Raw genomic sequence first — 27,647 nt, 5'->3', positions numbered from 1 at the left:
AGCCCAGACAGGGGCTGTGACAGTAAAAAGAAATGACAGTAATTGTAGGTCTATTCCTGCACAATGGGAATTGTAGGCTCTGGCCTCTACAAGTACTCCCCACTTCAATTAATGTATCACACACAATGTCTCTTATATATAATAATAATAAATAATCCAATCCACCTTCCCCCTCAGTTGAGTTTTAGGTTGTGGTCCAAACAAGAGGTTCACTGGGGTTGGCAGCTCTCTACCAAACATAAGGAGTGCTGGAATGCACTGGAACCACCAGCACTGCACCAAGACCCCTAGCTTTCACTGGTGTCAGTGTCAAAGATAAACGGGCAGCCTGGGTTGGGATATACCAGAGTGCTTCCTGCAGCTGCTGGAATGCGGTGTGACATACCTCGTCCCATCAGAATGTCTTCCATTTGTGTGCTAAGCAATGAAGGGGACTGGCAATCACACAGGTTATACAGTTAGATGTCAGGCCCAGGGCTAGCCCTCGCAACACCTAAACCATCTCTCTCAGGTCATCTTCAAACTAGCCCTCCATGCAGTGGCCTTTCCAGTCATCTTGATCCTCCATACATCTGGCTAGCTTATCGATACTTTCCAAACCTGCATCTTTCTTTAGTACCTGATGTACTTGTCTGTCTGTCTGTCTGTCTGTCTGTCTGTGTCCTCTAATGACCATATAGATCCCTGATGTCATCAGTATAGGCCCCAATATGGGCATGCCCATATGGTCATAACGGTTGGATCGCCGGTTCTGTTCAACTGGATCTCCATATTCAATATGGAAATTGGCTAAGGGGAGAGCCGGTGGGCAGGCAAACCAAACCACGGGCACATCACTCTGACATAACCATAAACAAACCAGAGTGACATCACTATGACAACATAACCCTAAACAAACCACGGCCACGTCACTATGACTATGGCGTCACACTTATGGAACTACGTCATCACATCCATGTCACAATGCCATAACCATATAAGGAGTTCCCAAAGCAGCTACGCCCAAATATGGAGCGTGTTGTCCAACCTCAATGTGTCATCAATGCATCATCATGGGCATAAGATTGGCAAGGACCGACATATACAGATATCTCCAAATATGGGCATAAGAAGGGACACAGTTAGACAGACGGAAACAGACATCTCCTAATATGGGCATAAAACAATAAGTCACCCTTGACCCTCCAACTCAGTTCACTATTACCATGGACTTAATATGACACTGTCCCTGCATTTGACCTCTTTGCTCTCATGAAATTGACAACACCAAAGGCCAAGTGGCCTTGGCCCTACAATCATGAAGTTCCAGGCCTGATGTCCACATATTAGTTTGGGGCGCCCTTCTGTCAGTGACTGCCAGACTCATATTCTCCTGGGTGGTATTTTCTCACGTTGATAGCCCCCCATACAGATACCTATTATCTGGTATTTGCTGTTACATTACATTACAGTCATTTAGCAACCGCTTTTATCCAAAGCGACTTACAATAAGTGCATTCAACATATGTAGGCAAGAAAACTACTAATCACCAGAAGTCTTACAAGCATTCTCATCTAAAACAAGCAACTAAGAGTACACCTAGCACTAAGGTAAGAGTGCAATATATCAGCTACTCTCTTAAACAGATGATGTTCTGGTACACTGCATGGTGTAATCTCAACATACAACATTAAAACCACACCACAAATTTAAAGCAATAAATCAATAACTTTAGGACTTAATGTGCCCTGGGGCATAGGTGGGAGTGGGACATCTACAGTATCAATAATAATCTGGATGCTGTATTTCCAGAAAATACTGTCACAAATAAATGTTGGGTATAGCACAATAAAGTTAATAGATAACTATCATTGTGGTCCTCTGTGGTTGTATTTTTGCATCAGCTCAGTGTTTACATGTCCAGTGAGGAACCCATGTGCTCTAAATGTAACAAAAGAGATGCACTTGAACGAAATACATGATTAAAATAAAGATTTGTGAGATGTTAAAAATGTTCACAGTAATATACATTAAAATCACAGTATCATACTAGTGTATTGGTGTATGTTACTGTAGACTGAAGTGCATTGTGGGAAGACTGAAGTGCATCATGGGAAGACTGCAGTGCATCATGGGAAGAAGACAGTGTTTTGGAGGGAAAAACAGGATGGAGGACTGTGGAGGAGCTGCAGAGCCCAGAGAGAAACAAACAATATAAGAAAACTAGTAGGTATATTCTTTTCATCTACAAATAGATTAGTCTCATTCAGAGAGGTCAACACTGGCACATCTAACAAGTTAGATTTGCATGATGTTTGGTATATTTGGATAAATGAGAGAGAGGGGGAGAGAGAGAGAGTGAGAGAGTGCAGCCTGTAAAGTAAAATGTGTTAGAAATCCTCAATCAAAACTAACATAATTATTTCTTGTGCATTATTTTACTCCATACTGTAACTGTGTTAGTGTTTTAATCTACAATCTCTCAGTATAGCTTCAGATGCCATTGTTAATTCAGCTTCACTTTCATTTCCTCCATGACAGGAGAAACACATGCAGTTGAGTGTGTGCAGTAGCTAGGTGGGCATAAGGCAGAGATTTGGCTGTAGTATTAATTAAGCTTATCTTTGTTATGTCTACATCCTTTAATGTACATCATTGTCTTTTATAATTCAGGGATTGCTCCCTCAGTGAAAAAGACGGATTTGACCCATATTCTGGACTTCACAGAGCCTGCAACTTGCATTGGTGAGTCAAATTAATGTACACTTGCTAATAAGCTGCTAAACTAAAGTTAAATATCAACTGTCTCTTTACATAACTGACTGTTTATTAATATTAACTCTCATCCATTAAAGTTTGTTCTGTTTTCCAAATGATGGTTTTCATTTAGTGTTGTTAGTTGATGATTAGTTGCCTGTTGGCTAGGTAATGTAATCAAAATGGTCAACCTTTTTGTCTGCAAGCAGTGTCATTTATCTGCAGGGACTCTTGACACATTTTATCAACATGTTAAGATGCATAGACACCTGGCTAATTCCAGGTTCTATTGTGGTTTGCCTATTTGCCCTTGCAGTTTTCAGACATTGTTGGCACTTAAATCTCACATGCGTCGGAAGCATACACAGCCAAAGGAAACTATCCATAGACCAGCCCAAGCTAATGTGAGGAGGACCTGTCAGGTTGAGGGATGCAAGCATACATGTCCCAATTTACAGAGCTTTTGTGAACATTTAAAAATGCACATAGGAAATGGAAAAAAGGTTAGCTGCCCCTTTCCTAACTGTAAAAAATACTTTGATGTGAAGTCATCTTTCACATCCCACATCAGCAAGAAACACAGAGATGTTTCTGAGAAGCCTGTCCAAATGGAAAATGATGTGTCATTGTTTGAGAATCCTGTCCAAATGGACAGTGATGATTCAAGTAGGCCTGATACTGAAGTCCATGATGAAAGTTCTGATAATGTACAACTTGGTGCAAATCCTGACACATTTCTCATGAACTTGGCACTATTCTACTTGAGGATGCAAGGCAAAATGTTGCTACCAGCCAGCACTATCCAAAGTTTAATTGAGGATTTCCAAGTTGTCCATGACAGCAGTATGGAACTGGTATTTTCCAAATTGAAGGAAGAATTAGCAAAGCAGAATATGTCAGAAAGTGAAATTGATAAACTTATAACTGGGCTAAATAAGAATAACCTCATGCAGCTGTTTAGGCTGTTTATGGAATATTTAGATCTGATCAAACCAGGAAGACATTATTTCAAGAGACATTTTAACCATGTAGCACCCACACAGGTTTATCTTGGTATAGACCCCGATGGAAATGATCGCTTTTTGCAATATGTTCCTGTAAAGGAGACATTAAAGGCCCTATTGAACCACCAGTCTGTTAAAGAACAGTTCACTGAAGCACAGGCACACAGATCAAATGATCCACATTTGCTCGAGGATGTAAGGGATGGCAGAAATTTTAAAGAAAAGATCATCTTTAAGCAGTGTAAGTCCTCAGTTTCCATTATCTTGTTCCAAGACGCATTTGAAGTGGCAAATCCTCTTGGGTCAGGACGAAAAAAGCACAAGCAACTTGCAGTTTACATGACACTGTCTGAAATCTCTGCTCACAACAGGTCCACCATAGACCCTATACAGCTTGTTATGCTTTGTAGGGAGGAAGATTTAAAGTTTTTTAAGCAAGCTAAAGTGTTTGCTCCTCTTGTGAGAGATTTGAAGGACCTTGAAGAGTCTGGAATTTTGCTGGATAATGGTCAAATAGTGCAAGGGGCAGTGATCGCATTTTGTGGAGATAACCTTGGGTCACACGCCATTGGTGGCTTCACAGAAAATTTTAGTAAAAGTGATCATTTCTGTCGCTATTGTGGTATAGATAGAGACACTTGGAGACACTCTCCGACAGAATTAGGCCCTTCACGGACAAAGCAGAGCTACAAGAACTCTGTGGATGTGCTTGCAATGAACCCTCGGTTAAATGTTGTTGATGGTGTTAAATTTGACTCTGTTTTCAATAGCCTGAAATACTTCCATGTATGTGACCCAGGGCTCCCGCCATGCTTAGGCCATGACTTATTTGAAGGGGTTGTTCAATTAGATCTGTCTCTTTACATTAAACGTCTTATCACTGTAGGGAAGCATTTTACTTACACTCAGTTGAATAGGATCATTTCTACTTTTAATTATGTACAAAATGATTCCAATAGTAAACCATGTGTAGTACGTCCAGACAGTGAAAAGCTGGGAGGAAATGCAGCTCAAAACTGGTGTTTACTTTGCTTACTCCCACTGCTTGTTGGTGACAGGATAAAGAATCCTTTGGAAGATGAGGTCTGGCAGTTGTGCTTACAGCTACGAGAGATAGTGGCAATGATAACTGCACCAAAAATCCATGCCAACCAAGTAGCATATCTGAAAGTTCTTCTGGAACACTATATTCATTCAAGAGCTACTCTCTTTCCAGGTAAACCTCTGAAACCAAAACACCATTACTTGCTTCACTACCCTGGACTCATACTACATTTTGGTCCACTCATTAGACTTTGGACTCTTCGGTTTGAAAGTAAACAGTGCGCAAGAAAGCTTCACAATTTCAAAAACCTTAATGGCACACTGGCTGAGAGACACAACTCTTACAAGCCTATCTTCAGGCTGGCAGCCTTTTCCCACGGACTGTGCAAATACAGCATTCTGATGAATTTGATGGTCGGTTGTATAATCTTGGCATACAAGAAGTTGTTAGGATGAGAGGCATTCATGAGGCATCTATAGTGACGCCAGTTATTACTTACAAGGGCACCAAATACCACAAATCTATGGTTGTGGTTGTGGACCACAATGACATGGGATACACCTTTGGAAAAATTGTGTTGATTTTGCTAAACTCATCCGAGGTGTATTTTGTTATTGAAAAACATCCCTCAGTGCCTTTGATGGATCTAGGTGTACACTGCCTGCTTGACTCAGGTGTTTCTTACATGTGTGTCAGGTTGGAGAGCCTGGCTGACTACTACCCATTGCCATTATATAACAGATTTGATGTTGATCTTGTATCTTTCCATCACTCTGTTTATTCTAATTAAGAGATATGGAGCAGCCCTTTGATGATGTCATCAGGAAGGCCCTCCCCACACTTCAGGAAGGTGAATATCAGAAACTGATCGACCACTTGGCTGTCATCGGTGTGAGGACCGACAGTGATCTACAGTATGTTTCAGAGGAAGATGTCACAGAAGTTATCCCACTTATAGCTTCCAGCAGACTGGTACACTACTTAAAAAACAGAGGTGAGTCTTAAGTTGTGTAGTCACTAGTTGTCATATGATAATGGTGGATTCTAGCAGGGGAAAACATTAATGATTGTGTTTCTTTTCATTCAACTTAGCAAGAGGCAGGTTAAATTTAGTAGCCTGTACACGTTCTAATACCTGGCCTCATCGACTTGCAGGGCTTGCAAGCATTTGGTAGAATCTTTCACCAGGGCTTGGAGAAACGGGGCTAAGCACCCAGCAGTCCTTTTAGTGTATTCTTGTATATAGTTCATTTACCATGGGCTTTTGGTCTCGCCGGCATATACAGTTTGTGTGAAGCAGCTAATTATAGTCCTGTCACTCCAGAATTTTGATTTTTGCAGTGAAGCTGGATCTTTAAGGAATAGATCTTAAAATGTAGGCTAAAATATACTGTATACAAATATGTAACATGCAATTCAGTAAAAGGCAATCTCTTATGTCAGAATAACTCTCCCAGTGTTCTTTTATGGCAACATTCAGCCACAAATCGATATGTCTAGTTTAAAAGTTTGATCTCCTTTTTTAAGTAACCTGACCAGCTCTCTAAGGATATATTTCAATCTACAATTGTGATAGAAAGGCTTACATATTTTGTTAGTATTACTGTTGGTCATGACATGTGGATTTAATCCACTGTTTAAAGTGTTAAACAATAACAAATTGTCTGAACATTGTTTCCTATTTCCTATTATTTCCTAATACACAGGCCATGAAGACCAGACTACAAGCCAGCCAAGCAACTCTGTTAGCACCTACAAGTCAACAAACAACTCTGATGGAACCTACAACTCTCCAAGCAGCACTGTTGGCACCTCCAACCCCCCAACCTCAAGCACTCCTCCAGTCCATATGCCGATACAGAGCACTGGGTGGGTCTCATCCTATCAAGTGCCATGGGAGAAGATGCCAGCAAGTTTAAGACAGTCTCTTGCACAGGGAAAGAAACCCAAGAAGGAAGATAGATTAGCAATGGTAAGAATCATTGTCGATTCAATCCGAGAGGTGTGCTTGAACCCAAAACTAAGCCATTGTTCAGAAATAGCCCAAAGAATCTGTGATAAGTACCCGACAAGCTTTGCTGAGATGTTGGAGGGAGAGAAAGTGGGAAATGGTTATTACGCTTTGGAGTGTCAGTTAAAGACCAGGGCTGACTACATCAATCATGACAACACACTGGTTAGAGTTAGGAAACCAAGATGTCATTCAGCAGTCATGGATGACAGCCAGCCTGGAACATCCAGCACCCAGCCCACTGCATCTAAATGTGCCAAAACAGACAGCTACGGCTGCATCAATTGGCAGCCACTTGACCTCCCTGAAGATGACACACCAGCATCTGCAGAGACGAAGAGAGAGGAGATGGTAGGCCTTTTCTCAACAGAGGGTCCCCGGGCAGCAGAACGTGGCCGAGTGGATGAACTGATGAAGATGACATATGCCATCCAGCGCTATGCTATCAATAGAGACCCTCCACCCAGCATTGTGGAACTCAAAGAACAGTGGCCATTTCTGTTCATTTCAAGATTCATGTATGCTCACTTCAGCACATTGACAGGGATTGATGTTGACACCAGACTCCAGGATTCCCTGGACAGTAAAGGAAAGAAGCTGCTACATTTTTTTCAAAGTAACTTACAAGGTGGACAAAGGATGTCAGGGCAGTCCTGAAAGACATTAGCGGGGTGGACAACATTAACCACGGTGTTGCATCTCTACTCGTCACAATGGCCTACTTCAAAGAAAAAGAGGATTCACTCTTTCTTCTGGCTGATGTAAGTACTTTGTGAACATGGATTTGTGAACATATGTGTCCACTGCATATTTATTGTGATTAGGGATAGAGATGTGCACATCTTAAAGGACTACTGCAGAACTCTATTTTACTCTCCTCTAATGTACCGGTAGTAAATTAGTAGATTTTATTTTCCCATCGTTCATCCATCCTGTCTTTCATACTGGACACAGTTCCAACTTGCCATTTACAGTTCAATGCAAGACAAACCACAGTTTTATTAAAGAACTGATGAGAAAGGCATTGACTAACAGCTTTATTATTTTAAATATTATAGCTTTCTGTCTTTGTGTTTGATCTTTTCTGTTATTCAGGTGACGACAACCTCAGCAGATGCAGAAGGCAGACTCTCACTACCAAGCACACCTAGGTTGATGGCACTTGGTAAGTGTATTATTCTCAATATACAGAACAGAATATTATGGCTTGTGGAGAACGGTCAACTGAAGGTGGAAGGCTAAGTGGCAATGTGATCAGAGGTAGTGCCTGTACAACATCTTCATTTTATCTAATACATTGTCTCATTGTACGACAGACAGACAGACAGACAACTGAACACATGATCTCCTGAGGGAGAGCATCAACATTCTCATCGAGGAATGTGATGCAACTATAGGATTAGTCAGTTTATATCAAACAAAGGGAAGGGGATTAGAGGTACGTAGGTCCAGTCAAATCCTGGATGTACTATTACTTGACGGCTTGTTAATTTTTACACGTATCATTTATTTATAGATGGAACTATTTGCTCTACCTTTTTTTAAGCTAAACCATAGGCTATAACAATAATTGTTATACCCGCTGTGGTGATGTGTGTGTTATAGGAGACTCAGTTCTGGAGGCACAGAAATGGATGCTGGCCATGGAGGGAAATGTACTCATCCAGCCAGAGGACCTTCCTGACTTCTCCTCAGCAACAGCTGTCCTAATGGCCTGCTACTATGTCTTCAACATAGAGTACCAGGAAGATGCAGCCAGTACATTGGAGTTCATTCAGAGGTTAGCACATCATTTGTCTCTCTGACTTGTTGGCATACACAATTTCAAATGTTTCAGCACAGACAATCTGAAGAAAAGCACGTCACGCCTCCCCCACTTCTATTTTGGCTCAACATTTTGGTTCAAAGCCTATGAACCGAAATGACATGACAACAGATGACCACTTCCTGTAACAACTTTTGCAAGATGGAAATGGTGCAAACATAACATTGTTTAAAGTCACCTTAATGAATATCATCTTTCATAACTTACACACATGTCCAGCAGATAGTGCTAAAACATGAGTCTATGCTGTGAATCAAACAAATGTGTGTTTTTGTCATCTAGTTGGCTATACAGTATGATGACTAGTTGACTATCACTCGGGCTCAGACCATTCTCTAGTGTAAGTTTAACATGTAGGCTGTATTATAGTTATCACCAAGACTTCAAATATTTTTTAAAGCTATTTTCATTCATGCTTACTTTATGACAACATACTAGTGGTCCATTTAGTAAGTGCTGCCTACTGTATGTTGCCATGTCCCATAAAGTGCAGGTGCATTCGGCTGTGCCTGACTAATGATGTTTAATGACACATTGATAGGTATTGTTATTTATGTTAGACAATGTCCCCATGTGGAGTGACTATAGACACCATGGTTATCATCATTGTCGCTGGGATCTGTTTTGTATTTGCAGTGGCTGATAAGGAATATCATATTAGTGGGGGGAAAAGCACTAATTGACTAATTTCTTCTGCTTGCAGGTTCTTCCTGAGGATTAACCCTGAAGGCTCAAAGTGTACATCCAAGACACAGGTCAGGCAGAAATCTGGCAAAAAGGTGCAAAGGAAGAGCACAGCTCTGAATCGCAGTGTGGCCACTTTGATTAGGGAAATTGGGGAATTTGATTTGCAAAACTATTAAGAGGTGTCTCAATATGTGAAATTGTTTTTCATCTTTGCAATTTCATGAGAAAAGAGAGTTGGACTTGATAGGATTTGTGGACTGCCTTGTAGTTTTAGGTCTTCATGGCATATGTTCTGGCATGACCAGAGTTTGTTTATGTTTGCACATTTCTTTATTCTTTATTTATTTGTATACCTTCATGCCACTCCAGAAAAGCAAATGTTTCAGAAAGATGTCGCACAGCTCATACTGATGATTTAAGGAAAAACAAACAAACAAAAAAAACTCAGGGTTTGAAGGAAGACTACCTGTGAAAACGTTTCTATTTTTTATTTGATAAAAAAAAAAATTGCATTGTAGCTGTGCCACCTACTCCTTCTAAATATTTTTGTATTTACCATGGTCAGCACCTCAATATTGGTGCGTGCTCTTTCTCCTGTCTCAGGATTTGTCGTAAAAAAAGATAACTTACAATTTGTGAATAGACACATTACAGTTTGTGAAACTAGGGGTTGTTATTTGATAGAAATGTCTTAGTCTTAGAATGTTCATTAAGGGTACGGTCACACCCAAGTTTAATTCTATCTATGAGGGTGGATTCTGCCAATGCTTTTCAATGGGAATGGAGTGGTTTCTTGCAGAAATCCGCAAATGGCAAGAAACCACTCCATTCCCATTGAAAAGCATCGGCAGTACGGTGTGACCGTACCCCTTCTGTTGTTTTACTGCAAAGCCTGATTTGTTTTAGGCCCATTGGCCAACAGAGACCATTCCATGTGCCACCTCCTCCTTTAAATATGTTTTGTATTTGCCATGGCAGCACCTCAATATTAGTGGGTGCTCCTTCCGTTGTCTCGGGTTTTGTCTCCTTCTCTGAAGGACTTCATAGAAGGGGGGGGGGGGAAATAGATGACTTAAAGTTTGTAAATTGAGGATTTTATTTAGTTTTTTGAGTGATTTGTTTTGTAAGAGGACCGAAAGCACCGACTGGCCTGATAGTAGCTGAACTGAGCTAATTTGTTCTTACAGTGTTTACAATGGTGGTGTATAAAATGGGGTTTTATACTGTACAGTACCTCAATGACTTCACTACTAGGTGTTGTTAACTGATGTTTAATGTTCATTTATTGTTGTTTTACCGCAAAGCCATATGGGAAACAAAGTAGGACCATTGGCCAACAGAGGCCATTTTATAGATGTTGAATGGTTCTTAAAGTCTGCACTTTAAAGGTCACATGTTCTGTATTGGCTATTGTTTACCAGGGTTTGCTTTCCTCAAAAATAAATGCATTTTACTGTTAAGTGCTGTGGTGAGATATGTTACAGGAATTTTCTAATAGCACAGTAAGGTATATATTTCAAAAATATCATTGTTTACAGTTGTGTAGCCTACAGTAATTTGGCTTCATAGTAATGGAAACTACTGTAAAAAAAAAATATATATATATATTACAGTAATGTGAAATGAACTGTAAAAATACAGTAATGTACATATTTTGGGTTTACAGTAATATGAATGGTCACAGCTGTGTACTGTGATTTAGTTTACAGTAATTAGAATGGTCACAGCTGTGTACTGTGATTTAGTTTACAGTAATTAGACTGGTCACAGTTGTGTACTGTGATTTAGTTTACAGTATTTAGACTGGTCACAGTTGTGTACTGTGATTTGGTTTACAGTAATTAGACTGGTCACAGTTGTGTACTGTGATTTAGTTTACAGTAATTAGACTGGTCACAGCTTTGTACTGTGATTTAGTTTACAGTAATTAGAATGGTCACAGTTGTGTACTGTGATTTGGTTTACAGTATTAAAAATATTACTGTAAATGTAATCACAGTACACCTACTGTGAAATATATTACAGTACATTACTGGCATCGTGCTGCCTGTAAGTTACTGTAAATTTCAATGAAATTTTTTTACAGTGATCTTCTAACAAGTGTGTGTGTGTGTGTGTGTGTGTGTGTGTGTGTGTGTGTGTGTGTGTGTGTGTGTGTGTGTGTGTGTGTGTGTGTGTGTGTGTGTGTGTGTGTGTGTGTGTGTGTGTGTGTGTGTGTGTGTGTGTGTGTGTGTGTGTGCGTGCGGCGTGCGCGTGTTGTTCCTTTTCCCAACAGAATTAGATCTCAACAGATTGGATGGAGATACCGTCTGTCCACCGATGAGAAGTGGCCAAGATGACCTTCCAGGTGATCTATTATTCTACAGCAGGAAATACAAATAAACCACGTCTAGCTCTGTTGTTGGAAAAGCCTTAAATAAAACAGCATACCAACTAAAGGAAACTGGTGTTAATTAGTTGAACATGAGGGGGCTGTGCAATGCTTTGAGACACCTTTTAGTTTCAAATGAGGCAAATAAAAGTGTTCCACTTGAGCCTGACAGAATGTTTTGTGGGAACATGTAATTCTAACTCAGCAAGATTTTTAAATTATCACTACAACCTCAGAGACAATTCACTGGAAAGAAATACAAAGAAAACCAAAAAAAAACATCTGTGTGTGTTTATACTTTGGCTTTGGGATGAACAGCATTTGTCAGAGGAAAATTAATGAGCTTCACATGGGATTGGAGATTATTTTGTGCCGAAGTTTTTCTTTTAATTGTAAGTGCTTACATGCTGCCAAGTGGTTCTGCAAAAGACTGCTGAGACATTCAAATGAGAACCCAAGGACAAGGATAATAGTCATTAAACTACTACAGCTACTGTACCACTAGTGGTGCTGCTGCTGCCGCTGCTGTAGGCTACTACCAAGCTGCTACCACTACTACTAATACTACTAAATATATATGTTTAGGTTCTTGGTTTACCTACAGTATGATCCTAGTTTACTGAGGCACTACACTGTCTCTCTGCATTTTGTGTATGTGTTTACCTTGATTATTGTAAATGTCTCTGGATAAGAGTGTCTGCTAAATGCTTAAATTATACTACTACTACTACTACTGCTACTGCTACTAGTACTACTACTACTACTACTACTACTACTACTACTACTACTACTACTACTACTATATATTTTGTTTAGACTGATGCTAGGTTCTTGGTTTACCTGTGATCCTACTTTACTGAGGCGCTACACTGTCTCTCTGCATTTGATTTATGTGTTTACCTTGATTATTGTAAATAGCTCTGGATAATAAGTGTCTGCTAAATGCCTACATTGTAAATGGTACTACTACTACTCCTACTCTTACTACTACTACTCTTGCTGCTGCTGCTGCTACACTGCTAAATCTGGAGGATTGAAGACTTTGCAGACTGTGATTATTGCCTGAACTGTATCATAAGACTCATCATCATCATCCTCATCAGTTTCCTCTGTCCCATATATGTAGGATTTGATCTCATCACCCAGTTCCAGCTCGACGTGATTCCTCTGAAAGGAGTGAGGAAGGTGGAAGGCTCCACGCCCCTCCAGGTGGCGTACCGACTCGACAGGGAGGCCAACTTCCAAATTCCAACCAGGTAAGTACAGTAAAAAAAAAACTGAAAAACTGAAAAACCAGGGAGTGAAAAAAAGAGTGTTGATGCAGGTGTTGCATTATTACAGGTCCTAGACAGGTGTTGTTGCGGCAGTGAACAGCATATAATTGGTATAGAGGAAAGCGTGCCTGAACCCATTTGGCATATCTCAAAGACAAGAGGGGAGTAAAAAAGGATTTTGTGCGGGGCTGTGTGTGTGTGTGTGTGTGTGTGTGTGTGTGTGTGTGTGTGTGTGTGTGTGTGTGTGTGTGTGTGTGTGTGTGTGTGTGTGTGTGTGCGTGTACACGTACCCGTGCGCATGTGTGTGTGTGCGCGTGCATGTGCGGGTGTGTGCATGCTTGCGTTTGTGTGGTGGGCATCAGAAAGACCCTGCGTGAAGCGATTTATATCTCCTGGAAACACGACGAGGTGCATTTCATCATGCATCCTAAGTGTTTTCCTTCTTTTTCTTCTCATTTTATGAGGCTCAAAATTACAGCATAAAACAGATGGGTGCTGACAGGCGGAACTGCTTCCTGTAAGCACTTCAATTGCCTTTTGTTATTGTCGTCACAGAAAGTATGTACTGCACTTCCAATAGGAGATTAGTATGAGTGTCTGCAGGAGCCAAAGGAAACATTTTCAGCTCCAGCCTTTGCACCGTGATTTATTAGATTTTTTCGATACCTTATAACAGTAGGTCTCAAACGTTTTACTTTCAAGGACCCCCATGACTGTAATAAGAGTTACAGACGTCTCAGAGATTGCCGACCTGTAAGAGTCCATTTGGGATCCCTTAGCGCTTAACTTTGAGAACAACTGCCTTATAATCCCAGGGGGAAAGTTGAGTTTCACCCCTTCGGCTACTGATGATAATGATGAGCGCTCGTGTATTTTGCTGGCTTGAATAAATGGACCTAGCGTAGTATACTTTAAATTCCTATCGGCATCACAATGAAAACCCATTTTTCAAGGTTTTAAAGAAATAAATACCATGACATAGTTTTTTACATCATTTATTTTAATATTAATGTTATATTATCATTTCATTCTTAGTGTTTTTCCAATTATTTGGGGGCCCAGTTGCAATATCCTCACAGCCCACCAGTGAGGAGGATACTCGACACAGGTTGAGGAGGGCTGTGTTAGGGGTTAAGTGTCTTTGCTCAATGACACTTCAACACAAGACTCGGCAAGGCCGAAGGGCGGGGTGGGGGTTGCGGGGGGCGAATCGGTGACCTTTTGATTACCAGCAGGCCTCTCTAGCCGCTCAGCTACAGCTGCCAGACATGACCTCAGGTGCTTCCCGGCAGACTGGGTCTGTTCTGTTCTGTTCTGTCTGATCGCCTCCAGCAGGCTGGCTTTTCTCAGAATAACCCGTTAAGACCCGAGGCCGATTCTACAAATGTCTTCTAAATCCAAAACAGTTTTTTTTTAAAAACGTGTTGCTATGTCAGGTGCTCAATCTTTTTCATGTCCAGGACCACCCAAAATTATAAGTATTTGGCCGCCGAACCCTCATCTCCAAATATTTCGTGCCAGGGACCCCCAGAAGCAAAGATTTGAGTTAAAAATGTTTTCTTTAAAAATATGTATATATTCAAATATTTCATGATTTTTCCAAAAATAGCAGAAGCTATGATGTGCTATTTTTGAAGAATTGTGACACACACACACACACTCATATATATATATAGCTAAAATCTAAAATGACACAGATGCTTTCCCGGTTTTAATGGGATAATGTTGTGTAACTCCCTGACAGCAAGTGTTGTGAATTCCAGTGCGGCCTGTCACACCGGACATGAAGTAAATACATGCTTAGCCATGAGTATAGTGGCCTCCAGAGTGTGATTTGAACGCATCTACAATGTTTTATTCTGCACTGAAACTGCTTTAACCACTTGAACCCCAGCATCCCTATTGTGGAGGTAACACTAGACAAAAATAGACGATCTATAAGCTCACAAGGCATCTCTCTGTGACACGTAGTGAGCTTGTAGATTGGCTATTTTGGTTAATGTGTAGACGGAAAAAAACAGAGTACAGAACTTGCAACTCAGGTCTGTTTCTCTAAGAATGGAGGGTCTAACCACTTCAGGCCTACTTCATTGTTATACAAATACAACACTAATTCTAAAACATGTTTAATGTTTTCGAATGTCTATAATGATGTGCCCAAAATAGGGACTGCAGGTTAGAAGTGGTTAAAAAATCTTGACTATGGAGGGTTTCTCACTCCAGGCAACGTTAGAGAGTACTAGTGGTCTTCATTTGTTTTACTGGGTTACAGGAAACTCCTTTTTTTATTGGTTCACCTTGATCCCTTTACAAGACGGTAAAAGGCTGGCTGCAGCACCCATTCATAAATACACCACCTATGGAGACTGCGGCTTGTTAAAAAACACACACCAAAAAACAGGGAGTTTTAGATTGTGGACATGCCCATGCTAAGCATGTCGGCATGCAGTAATTGAAGCATTGATGAGAGCATTCAGACAGCCTCTCTGTTCTGCTTTCTGATTTATTACATAATGGCCTGATATAAAAGGCCTCTTTGCCTCTTTGATGCAATTACTGTATGACTATTTTATTTGAATTTGAATCTAAAAGACTGCGATGGGAAATGCTTTGAACATTAAAGTCCCCTTGCACTCAAAAATGTTTTTTTCCCTTCCCCTTACTACAGTTAACTCATCTTGGGAAGCATAACTTTGATAGAGATTGCTATAATATAGCCTACTTTTCACATTCATCCACTGGAGGTGGGGAGCTCCTCTTTATGTTCTGAGTCATTATGCAAATAAGCCACTTTATTAAACCAATTTATTATGAGTGAGGCCTGTGACATTTGAATATTCCTAGATCCAGAATGTCTCAATGTGGGAGAAATGTGCTTCCGATTTGAGAAAACAAAAACAATGTTAACACATCATGGCAGAGTATTGCATCCTTTAACCACTAAGCCCTATATACTTTGCCATAATATGACAGATAGCAAAAAAATATCTGATCTACAAGCTCATAGCACTTTGTGAGCTTGTAGATCACCTACAAATGACATATCCAAAATAGCTAGGTGTGCAAAAATTAATATGATTCAAATGTGCCAGTGATTTTTCACAATTCAACAAGTCCCCACTTAACCAGTTGAATTGTGAAAAATCACTGGCAGATATGGACTTCTAGTTCAAGCTCTGTGGTGAAAACAAAGTCTTGAAACTCGAAAGACGAAACTGGAGCTGGAACTGTAGCATCAGCGTCAACCTGTAGTGAATATCCTTTCTGTGGTGCTGCTATGACAACTGCATTTCCCTGTGGATCAATAGAGGTCTATCTATCTATCTGTACCCCTGCCTGTTCCAGACAGCCCAGCTTGACATCTTGACAATAGCACAGGTCACTTTTATAGCATTCCACATGCTAGCCTTGGACCAACACTGTCAGAGATTTGTTCTTTATCCATTCTGGCAACTGTGCATCTCTGACCGTCTTGGGAGACTTCCCCAAATAGCCACTGCAATTCCGTGTTCAATGCCTGTACTTCTCCATAAATGTACACATTCAAAATATAAAGTGTTTGCCCTACAGCAATAGATGTTTTCCGATCGTACGGGTCCTTTGTGTGCTCTACAGTGTTGCCAGATGTACGATTATTGTAGTATTTGTACGATGATTTTACCCTCTGCAGAGGGTAATAATGCCAAAATTGCTCAGATGTACATATAAAAAGAAAAGGTGTGTCAGGAACCCAGGCGTTTCTGAACCAAAATGCAGGAACTCAGAACTCGAAGCACACACATGAAACCAAGTGAGACCAGCATTAAGAACAGTCAGAGGCAGTGTTAAATAGTCTCTGAGGCTCGTTAGCCAACTAGGCACGGCTGACACCCGCAGGTGAGTCCACTCTAGGGAATCAGAGTCCAAAGAGGAGAGGGGAGGGGCTGGGGAGCTCAGTCACCACAGGGCAAGGGCACATTACTCAGGCAGGGCAGAAGCAGGCAGCGCAGGGGCAGATGTGACATGTGACAAGGTGCATGAATTTGCTAAATTCCATGGCTGCTGATTCGAGACTCTGCTTAGCTTTTCAGAGTATGGATTAAAAAAGCTAAATCTGATCCTAGATCTGTACTCGGCGGCATTAGAAACACAGGTCCCATCTTTCCTGTCCAGTTCCAGGCTTTTATTTTTGTAAGGCTTCATGCAGCATAATGGATGTGGTGCGTTTTTCTCAAGTCGCCGTGTTGTGAAACAATGTTGTTTCTTACAATAAATATATTTTTTAAAATTATCATTATTACATATTTACAGCTGTGATTTATTTTTGTTGGGCTGTGTATGATAGTTTTCTTTCAAATATGACCATTTTAAGCCTGAAAAGCCGCATGATGGAAACAAGGAAATACAATGGCTTTCAGGACCAACTTGTAGATCTGCTATTTTCACTACTTTTGTGCTTTTTAGAAATGTGGAGATACAAGGTTTCTGCCTGACAATATTGTTGCTGTACTGCTGCTATGTCCAATGAGCCGAACACAAATATTTGTATTTATTTATATACCTGTACACAAAGACGTAACAAGAACCTTAACCCCTGTCCCATCTCGTTTCTTTCTTTCATCTCAGGCTGAACTTCCCCCGGGGCTTCCCTGACGAGTACTCCTTCATGTCCACCTTCCGCATGATCAAGAACACGGTCAACAAGGTGTGGAACATCTGGCAGATCGTGGACGAGGACGGCCGCAAGCAGGCCGGCCTGCGGTTGAACGGTGACCAGCAGGCGCTGGAGTACTTCCTGATGGGCGCCGACGGCAACCTGCAGACCGTCACCTTCCCCGGCCTGTCGGTGCTCTTCAACACCAAGTGGCACAAGGTCAGAAACAAGTCTGGTTTATTTACTTAACCCATTAAGACCTGAGGCCGATTCTACAATGCCTTCTAAATCCCAACAGTTTTCTGAAAAATGTCTGTTTCTATATCAGTGGTTCTCAAACTTTTTCATGTCAAGGACCAGAGCCGGTCCACCCTATACGCACACTACGCAGGTTGCGTAGGGCCCCGCCTACCCGCGTCTTTCTTCTTTTTTTTCATCTTTTTTTACCCGCGTCTTTTTTCGGCAGGGCCCCCTTTCCTGTATCCTACTTAGGGCCCCTGTGGAGTCTAAACCGGCACTGTCAAGGACCCCCAAAAATGATATGTCTTTGGCCGTGGACTAAAAAGGTTTTGTTCCAGGGACCCCCAGAAGCAAATATTTGAGTTAAAAATGTTCGATTTAAAAAAGTATATATTCAAAGATTTGTCACAAAGCCTGTATATCTGCTATTTTTTTATAGCCAACCAACGTGCTATATATATATATAGCTAAAATCTAAAATGACACAGATTCTTTCCCGGTTCTAATGGGTTAAAAGCATAATACCGCATGTAACTTTGTCCTGTTGTTTACATAACACCTGCAATAGTTAATGTACTTACTTTCCACCACTGCACCAGGTGATGATCGGTGTGGAGCGTGACCAGGTCACCCTCTCTGTGGACTGCCAACAAGTGGACAAGAAACCCATCAAGGGCAAAGGGCCCGTCAACACGGAGGGAGACACTCTGATTGGCCGACTGGACACCGACGCCGATGCCTCCGTGGTGGTGAGCGCCAAATGTTAACCACTCTTCACTCTATACACCAAATCTCTTATGTGATTCAACCAGATCGGCATTTTTTTTCAAAAACGTTTGTCCCCAGAATAGAGACCAAGTGATAAAGCCATAGAGTTATAATATATCTAGAGGGCGGACTGCCTCGCCCCCAGCTATTCATTTCAATGAAAGTTGCTCACTGGTGTCTGAAGCACCCGGAAGAACGCTCTACTTCCACATTTGGGCACCAAATTCGGGTGCCCAAATGCGGAAGTCTTGAGCACCGAGCAGGAGCACTAGGGTATCGAACGGTAGAAGCATGTGCAGTGGCGTTTTAAATGCGGAAGTATTGCAATCCAAGATTTGACCACCAGGCGACGGCCACTTCACTGTTTTTACCGTGGCTCTGGGGGCTTGGGTAAAGCCCTATACCACTGCTTCTCGGGCAGAAACCTCCTACAGTATCTCCACATTTTAACTTTTGTTAAAAAAACTATTTGTAAATTAACGCCCTACTTGATCACACTACAGCATCACACTACAGCATCAAAAGTTTGCGAGGCGTTTCGGGCTTGTAGATCTTTTACTTTTGCTATTTTTGCATTTGAATCCTGAAATGGAACAGTTTTGGACATATGAGGTTTCAACATATGACGATATACTTCATTGAACACAGCCAATCCTGTACAGTACACCTGCGATTTTTGTCCATTTCTGTACATTTGTGATGAAGAAAAAAGGGACACCAGCCAGCCAGGTTGAAAGCTGGTTGAATCCCATTCACTGGCTTACAAGGCCTATCAGTGAAGCATTGCCTCCTGCAAACAAACTGGGCTAAGGGTTTATACACATGGCGAGCTCTGCTGTAATTCTAAAGTGCTGCTACTGCTGCTGCTGCTACAGCAAAGCTGCTCAGCTGGGTGCCACTGGAAGAAAAAAATCACTTAATCCCAACAGAGCATATCTCAGCGATGCAGAACCGTGTATTTACTTATTCAGCCCATAGAGGGCATTGATTTTGAAGCAGTGAAAAAATGCCTGCAAACATGGGCCCCGCGCAAACGCCAAGTTGTCTCTCCGACTCTAAGTGTGCGAATCTGAAACGAGAGGACATTTCTGCTGTTTAATTCGTTCCGCTAATTGCCCTCTCGCTTAATTGCCTTTCCTGTCCAGTTCCAGGCTTTTATTTGAGTAACGTCCACACAGAATACTGTGTGTGGTGCGTTTTCTCAAATAACCGTGTTTTGAAACAATGTTGTTTCTTACAATAAATGTCATTTTTTTAAATTATCATTATTACATATTTACAGCTGTGATTCATCTGTTTTTTTCTCCGTGTGTATGATAGTTTTCTTTCGAGAAAAAAACATAATTAGTTAATCCCAACAGAACATCTCAGCGATGCAGAACCATGTATTTACTTATTCAGCCCATAGCGGGCATTGATTTGAGGCAGTGAAAAAATGCCTGCAAACGTGGGCCCCACGCAATCGGTGAGTTTTCTAGCTCTCCGACTCATATGGTGCGAATCTGAAACGAGAGGACATTTCTGCTGTTTAATTCGTGCCGCTAATTGCTCTCTTGCTTTTAATTGCCTCTTTTTTTCAGTTTGAGCTTCAGTGGATGTTGATCCACTGTGACCCCAAGAGAGCCCAGAGGGAGAGCTGCAACGAGCTGCCTGCCACTGAGGTACAGTAAGAACAGGCCTGGTCCTATAACTGAACCATCTGCTGTGCTTTCCCTGCACCAGTGATTCACAAGGCTTTTTTTCCCTTAGAGACTTCTTACATCGGACAAAAGCTGAGAGCGCGCACACACACATACACACACACACGCACACGCACACACACACACACACACACACACACACACACACACACACACACACACACACACACACACACACACACACACACACACACACACACACAAACACAGGTGCACACACTACTGTATATACTTATCCCCTGACGAATAGCAAAAATGGCCGATCTACAAGCTCCCAAAGCATCGTGATGCGATACGTTGTGAGCCTGCAGATCGTTGTGAGCCTATTTTCACTTCTTTCTTTTTTTTTTTTTTAAAAGGCGATTATTATTTATTGTATTTTTTATGGCGGAACCAGGGATGCCATATTGAAGGTGGATGAAAGCAAGTTATTACTTTGTGCAACATATTTAAAATTCAAATTTAAAGTTCAAAAAGATGCAACACACCAGTCCTTTGACTCTGAAAAGATCAAAGTGGCCGCACACTCACTCATACTGTAGCTTACATGGCAAAAACTTTTATTTCAAAGACGAGAGAGACAGATTTAAAATCTAAACCAATATTTTCACTGCCACGCCGCTCACACCCTGAGGAAAGCAGCGAGGCTGTCGAAAGGTTTATTTTATTTTTAAGTAAGTTTAATAAAGTTTTTGGCACGTAAGCTATGAGTGTGCTTTTAAACATTGATCTTTTCAAACATTTCTGACAACCACCAAACAGACTCGCTGTGATCGTTTCACCCCCCAATAAGGTGGGGCCGGATCCCAGATTGGGAAACACTGGCATGCACCATTTTCTTTTTTTTTTGTTCAGGTTTATTGGACTTTGCTTCTGTGCTCTCTGTCTGCTGCAGAGAGGGAAAATAGTACAGCAATCTGAAGACGGAGTTGCACAAGTGTGACAGATATTCCACGAAGCAGTTTCATTTAATGCATACACAGCACTGTCAGGGTTTTATTACAATTTAGTTTATTTATTTAGGTTCAAACGAACCAGGCACTTTGCGCAAGTTGACCCACTTTGGGGACACACGTTTTGTCACACATCTATGTCTACGTAAAGTCTTGCCTTTTGATACAAGTCTCTTTGAACCAAGCTTATAGAGTTTTAACTTTATCACTTTCTGACAGTTTCTATTCAGAGAGGAAAGCAGTATTTCCTGGCCTGGTTTGCTCTGGTAGAATTCAGGCTAACATTTCTGCTTCTGACACCATTTCAGACCCTCCATCTCTGAAAGGGTACATGGGTTGCATTTGTGCCTTAAACTCTGGGTACATGGGCTGCATTTGTACCTTAAACTCTGGGTACATTTGTACCTTAAACTCTGGGTGCATGGGGTGCATTTGTACCTTAAACTCTGTGTACATGGGTTGCATTTGTACTTTAAACTCTGGATACATGGGTTGCATTTGTACCTTAAACTCTGGGTACCACAAACTCTGTATTCAAATGACAGCATGATAAGCTCCTTACTGTTATTGTGAACAGGTCTTCTTCCTCTGCTGACACTTTGGGTGATGGTGGTGTGACTATTTTCACTAATTCCACATGTATCTTATTTCCCTTGCTTCTTCAGATGTATGCCAATCAGGAGGTATTTAATTTTCTTCTACTACTTTCTACAGTTTTTTTTTTACCTTTGTGGTGCAAATCATCTACTTTGTCTATATTGCCTTCTGTGCCTAATTGCCTCTTTGCTTGGTTCCATATTAAACTTATATGGTTGATATTCCTTTTTTTCTTACCTCATTTTGTTTATTTATTCTAACCTTCCACACCATCAAGCAATCTAGCCAGAGACAGCTGATAACCGCATTACTCAATTTGACAGAAAATGCCAGAAATAGTCTGGGAAAAATAGCCCAAATTAGATTGAGCTGCCTGCAGTAATTAGAGAGATGCACATCAAGGACTTAGCGACTTTCCTGTATGTGCAATGTCCTCTGCCAGGTATAGATTTAATCTGTGCCTTGTGTTCATTTTTCATATTTTGATTTAAACAACTCAAGATTTCAGTTCAATTATGTAAACCAAGTAATAAGTAACTGGATATTCTATCTCAATATTTTCAGAGCTCAGTCTCTCTGTGATTTAACTTAATTTACTGTCATAAATAGACCCTTATTGAAATTCAGTTGACAGGACAAATACAGCGGATTAGTAACAAAATCGTGCACTTTTTGATAAAACTTTCACCATAGTTGGTAAATATAATATACATTTTCAGATGTGGAGGGAAGTCACATTTAACTCCTGAGGACTGTGAGAGTACAAATCCAAGATTGCCCATATAACACATAATACTATCATTTTGGAGCCAAAGCATTTAAGAAAAGCATTTAAGGTGTAATTTTCAACTAAATTGGGTATCCCCATTAATTTGGGCATACTTTTGAAATCACCAGTATTCGATAAAATGTGTTTAGATCAAGGTCAATGTATAAATTAACTAAATTAACAATCAGTGGACATTTGCACATGAACGCCTGGTATTGTCCCTGTGGTGAATTTAGTTATTGAGCTTGTCGGTGTGTTTGTCCTTGTGACAGAAATGGTGCAGTTGTGTATTGTGATAGACAGACTTCACTCACACAAGGTCAGACTGTAGCTGCTTGATTCGACTATAGAGAAACGGATTGACACCATCAGACTGAAAAACCAAACGCTTTCTGTGCCTCCTAGTCTGACTTCTGAGGGTATATTCACAGGGAATAATTAGAGACACACTTCTGAGATTCTCCTTCAAGTGTCTTAACCTCCTCCAGCCCAGGTCATGGTGATGGTGTCTAGTATGTGCTCAAAGTCTGTAGTGATCTTGGCAATAGGCTCTATGCACAGCAGCCATATTGGAAAGAAATTGGGTCTCTTCCTTAATTCCTTCACAGGTTTTTACCAATGATACTAATGAAGGCTCTGTTCCATTTCATGTTCAAGGACCCCCATAACTCTCAGAGTGTACAAATGGAACCAAATGGACCTGTAATAGACCCTTACGGGTCCAATTGGTTCCATTTGTACACTCTCAGAGTTACACACCTTTTAGCTTCTGCTAAATGCCTAAACCGTAAACTGTAAGGGGACATTTAGAACCATGAGGGTCCCTGGAACACACTTTGAGACCCACTGGTGTAGCAGTGTTTCCAGTGAGCCAACATGCACGACAATATCAGCACCCTGACTCTTGTTTGACCAGAATGGAACAGAGCCTTCATTAGTATCATTGGTTACACCTGTGAAGGTGTAGGCCCAATTTCTGTCCCAAATGGCTGCTGTGCCTAAAGCCTATTTTCCCCTCCTATCATCCAGAGTCTGAGTGCTCTTGGATTGCCAGTCAGTCCTAGCCTGGCTCAAGCCCCTGATTCGATAGCCTTGCATTCAGGGTCTGGTGACGCTGTCAAAGGCGGCCCAATCGGGATCGGGATAATACAGTATGAACCAATCGCCAAAGAGTCCCCCTTTGGCCACGTCCCCATCTCAGAAAACGGCTGCACTGAGAGGGCTTTCAGACTGAATAATGGAGTAAAACTAAATGAAATTTCAGGCTGAGTGTCAGGCTAAGTCAGTCCAGTATCCCCACTAGAACTTTTCTCCATTGCATTGTTCTTAATTAATAAGACCTATTTCATCCCGTGGGGGAAATTCTGTTTTTCAGCTTCACCCAACTGAGTGCTGCCAATAGAGGAGCACGGAGGGGGGAGCATTTAGGGATTAAAGGGTCTTGCTCAGGGACTGACACATTTTGTTGGCAGTTTGCCTGGAATGACCCAAAGTAGAAAGTTCAGTCAAAGATCTCTGTGCTGCTTACATTAAGTTCAAGGCATTTTGGACTTGACCTCTCACGGTCCTCAGAGGTCAAAAAATCTGAAAATAAACATTATTCAACTATGATGAAAGTTTTATGCTTCTATCAAAAAGTGCACAATTTGCACAAAGTTTTCAAATAATTGTAGTTTAGTAAAAAGTACAATATTTGCCTCTGAGATGTAATGGAGTAGAAGTAAAAGCATTGAAAATGGGAAATACTCCAGTAAAGTAAAAGTACCTCAAAATGTACAGTACTTGAGTAAATGTTACTTTCCACCACTGCATATGGGTAATATGATGTGAGGCTGACAGTAATGAACAAATGTCCTCCCAGCTCAACAGACAGTGTGTGTCAAAAACCAAGTGACACTTGGTAATGTGTTATTGCCCACAGCCTTCATGAAGCCAATGTATTGTTCATAATAGTATTATTGCACAATTATCTCTGCACTCCTTAGTGATGACTACTTATTGTTTATTGTTTATTGTTTATTAGGACGCCCATTAGTTTTAGCTATGACAAAAGCCAGTCTTCCTGGCTGGGGACCGACACAAAAAAACATTTCAACAAAACATTTGTATAGTTGTAATGTATTCATTGCACATAAAGAATAGAAACAATAAAACGTGAAGTCTGGTACAATCTGGTACAATCAAAACAATTAATGATAATGGATTTATTTCTATAGCGCTTTCCAAACAAGGTTACAAATTGCTTCACAGAACAAAGTAAAAGAGCAGCATGATAACTATAAGAATTAAAACAGTGAATGAAATCAATGGGTAAAATAATTAAAACGAGGACAACGGAGAATAAACACAATTATAACACAATATAACTGATAAAAAAAAGGCAAAACCAGTAACAAAAGGCCAACAAAAGTGTGTTTTCAAAAGTGAGTTAAAAGAAGACACTGATTGTGTTAGCCTCAGGTCCTCAGGCAGGGCATTCCAAAGCCTGGGTGGCCGGACTGCAAAAGGCCGATCTCCCCAGGGAATGAGGCGATACTTATAGGGACTACCAGGAGAGCCCTACCTGAGGATCTAAGCTATATGGATGGGACGATAATCGCTATTATCGTGATAAAGAAACGCTCACAATAATCGTATCGTATGTCTGTGATATAGCAATGAGTTCCATCATGTGATAGCTCTAATAGATTACAGCAGAACTATAAGAATCCTTTTCCTCTGTGTCGAGCATTCTGATTGGTTGTCTCCTCTCTCAGCCAGAGAAGACCATTCAAGGACCCCCGGGTGCCTCGGGTCCAGAGGGCCCCCGAGGGCCCCAAGGAGAAGACGGCAGAGACGGGAGGGACGTAAGTGTGTTCTCTGTAATAAAAAATAACGTACAGGAATACATTTCATAATAATCTTCTACACTTAGATTTTTTTTATCATCTCTGTTTGGCGCGAGTGTCAGCCCCTGGAACAAGCCCCTGGAAATGTATTTATTCATGCTTTATAACGTTAATAAATACAGTTTCTGACAACTTGTTGTGTTGCAAAATCCTCAGGCGTTAGGACCCTGCAGCATTCCTTTTTTTCAGTGGTGCTTCCATATAGACAAACACTGTAATGACCATGGAGCTACAAGAGGTGTCTCCAAAAACACTACCAAGATGAATGTTACACAGTATGACTCTAACCACCATCCTTAGTTGACTGGAGTCCCGCACGGCTCTACACTAGGCCCCTCTGGTTTTTGCTCTACACTGAATAATGTTCGCCGAAAATAGCCTTTCTACAAGTTCACAACCTGTGAGCTTATAGATCTGCTATTTTCACAGAATGTTTAACACAGAACTGGGACGGTAGCGTTCAAGTGGTTAATGCACTACTTCAGTATGCTGTTACTCTGCTTGTCTGAACTTCATTGACGCCAAGTGGTCTGCACTTCTCTCTAGGGTCTTCCAGGGTCACCTGGCAGTTCAGGATCCCTCGTAAGTATCAGCTGAACCGCTCAACAATGCCATTAACCCATTCAATCCGGGAACGCATCTGTGTCACTTTAGATTTCTTAGGCTTTTGGAAAATTGTGAGAATTTGGGCAAATCTTTGAATATGTATTCTAATGTCTTCTACATCCTAAAGGTTTAAAAAAAAAAAAACACTTATGTTGCTATATCAGTGGTGCTCCAACGTTTCCATGTCAAGGACCCCCAAAATGATATGTATTTGGCCACGGACCCCCATCTCAAAATATGTTGTTCCAGCCAGGGACCCCCAAAAACACAGATCGGACTTAAAAATGTTTGCTTTAAAACATATATAAAAGCAGATATACAAAAATAGCAGATATACAAAAATAGCAGATATACAAGCTCATAAGCTTGCATATCTGCTATTTTTGAATGGCCAAAGACATCTAAAATGACACAGATATGTTCCCGGTCTTAAAGGGTTAAGCTGTGAAGCATGCCATTACATATTTCACTCTGTGACGCTATAGCATGAGCTTGGCGTGGTGTGTGTGTGGTGTGTGTGTTAGTGTGTGTGTGTGTGTGTGTGTGTGTGTGTGTGTGTGTGTGTGTTAGTGATTTTGCTTTGGCAATATGTACATTTATTTGAATTCATTCGCAACCTTTTTTTTTATTTCAATGCCCCCCAGTTTGATATGTATTAGTATACAGACCCCCATTTGATAAGATTATTATCCATGGGACATCAACCTATACTGTCAAATCCTCAGTGTTCATTCAACTCTGAGAGTTAATGAAATCCTGAAATGTATATGTTTGGTTCCTAACTATCAATCGTTTAGCTGTGGACCCCCTGGAATCCCCTCAAGGACCCCTGGGGGTCCCCGGGCCCCACATTGAGAACCAGTGGTGTATATTGCGTGAGCCTGATGGTTGTTGTTGATCTCGCCGCCGGTGAGGACTGCACACCTTCGATTGATTAATCGTTGACAGCGCCTGTCACGCTGTATCTTAGCAACTGTGTGTGTGTGTGTGTGTGTGTGTGTGTGTGTGTGTGTGTGTGTGTGTGTGTGTGTGTGTGTGTGTGTGTGTGTGTGTGTGTGTGTGCGCGCGGGGCGATGCAGGAGGGAGATTAATGTGTTTTGGTGTTTGTTGTGTCTGTTTCCCAGGGCAGCAAAGGCGAACAGGGAGAGATCGGTCTTCCTGGACAGAGGGGCCTGCCCGGCATGCCCGGATCCTCTGTAGGACATGACTTCACCCACTATCTGATACACACACACACACACACACACACACAATACGCACGCACACACGCACGCACGCACGCGCGCACGCACGCACACGCACACACACACACACACACACACACACACACACACACACACACACACACACACACACACACACACACACACACATATACAGAATTTATATTTTCACACATAAGCTACTCTGCATCTTTCTATTGTGAAGTGACAAGTTGTGAGAACTTGATTTGATTGAGCATTTTCTCTTTGTTGATTCAGGGCATGCCTGGACCAATGGGTCCAAGGGGCGGCGTAGGAGAGAGAGTGAGTTGCTGTT

At 41.3% G+C, this 27,647-nt stretch overlaps 1 protein-coding gene across 1 annotated transcript in view; it reads left to right on the top strand.

Annotated features, from left to right (window-relative positions):
- col9a1c (collagen, type IX, alpha 1c) overlaps positions 1–27,647 on the top strand; it is a gene marked incomplete at both ends in the record, with an annotated part of 61,418 nt that overhangs the window by 5,853 nt on the left and 27,918 nt on the right. Inside the window, 10 exons of the mRNA XM_084080423.1 lie at positions 11,585–11,656; positions 12,807–12,936; positions 17,560–17,806; positions 18,427–18,576; positions 20,176–20,256; positions 21,914–21,931; positions 25,371–25,460; positions 26,049–26,084; positions 27,233–27,304; positions 27,590–27,634. Coding sequence (XP_083936549.1) covers positions 11,585–11,656; positions 12,807–12,936; positions 17,560–17,806; positions 18,427–18,576; positions 20,176–20,256; positions 21,914–21,931; positions 25,371–25,460; positions 26,049–26,084; positions 27,233–27,304; positions 27,590–27,634 — 941 coding nt within the window. The remainder of the gene's footprint in view (positions 1–11,584; positions 11,657–12,806; positions 12,937–17,559; positions 17,807–18,426; positions 18,577–20,175; positions 20,257–21,913; positions 21,932–25,370; positions 25,461–26,048; positions 26,085–27,232; positions 27,305–27,589; positions 27,635–27,647) is intronic.

The sequence above is a fragment of the Gymnoscopelus microlampas genome (genome assembly GCF_963454915.1).
Source record: "Gymnoscopelus microlampas genome assembly, chromosome: 15".
Taxonomy (NCBI): domain Eukaryota; kingdom Metazoa; phylum Chordata; class Actinopteri; order Myctophiformes; family Myctophidae; genus Gymnoscopelus; species Gymnoscopelus microlampas.
This window is presented reverse-complemented; position numbering and strand designations above follow the sequence as displayed.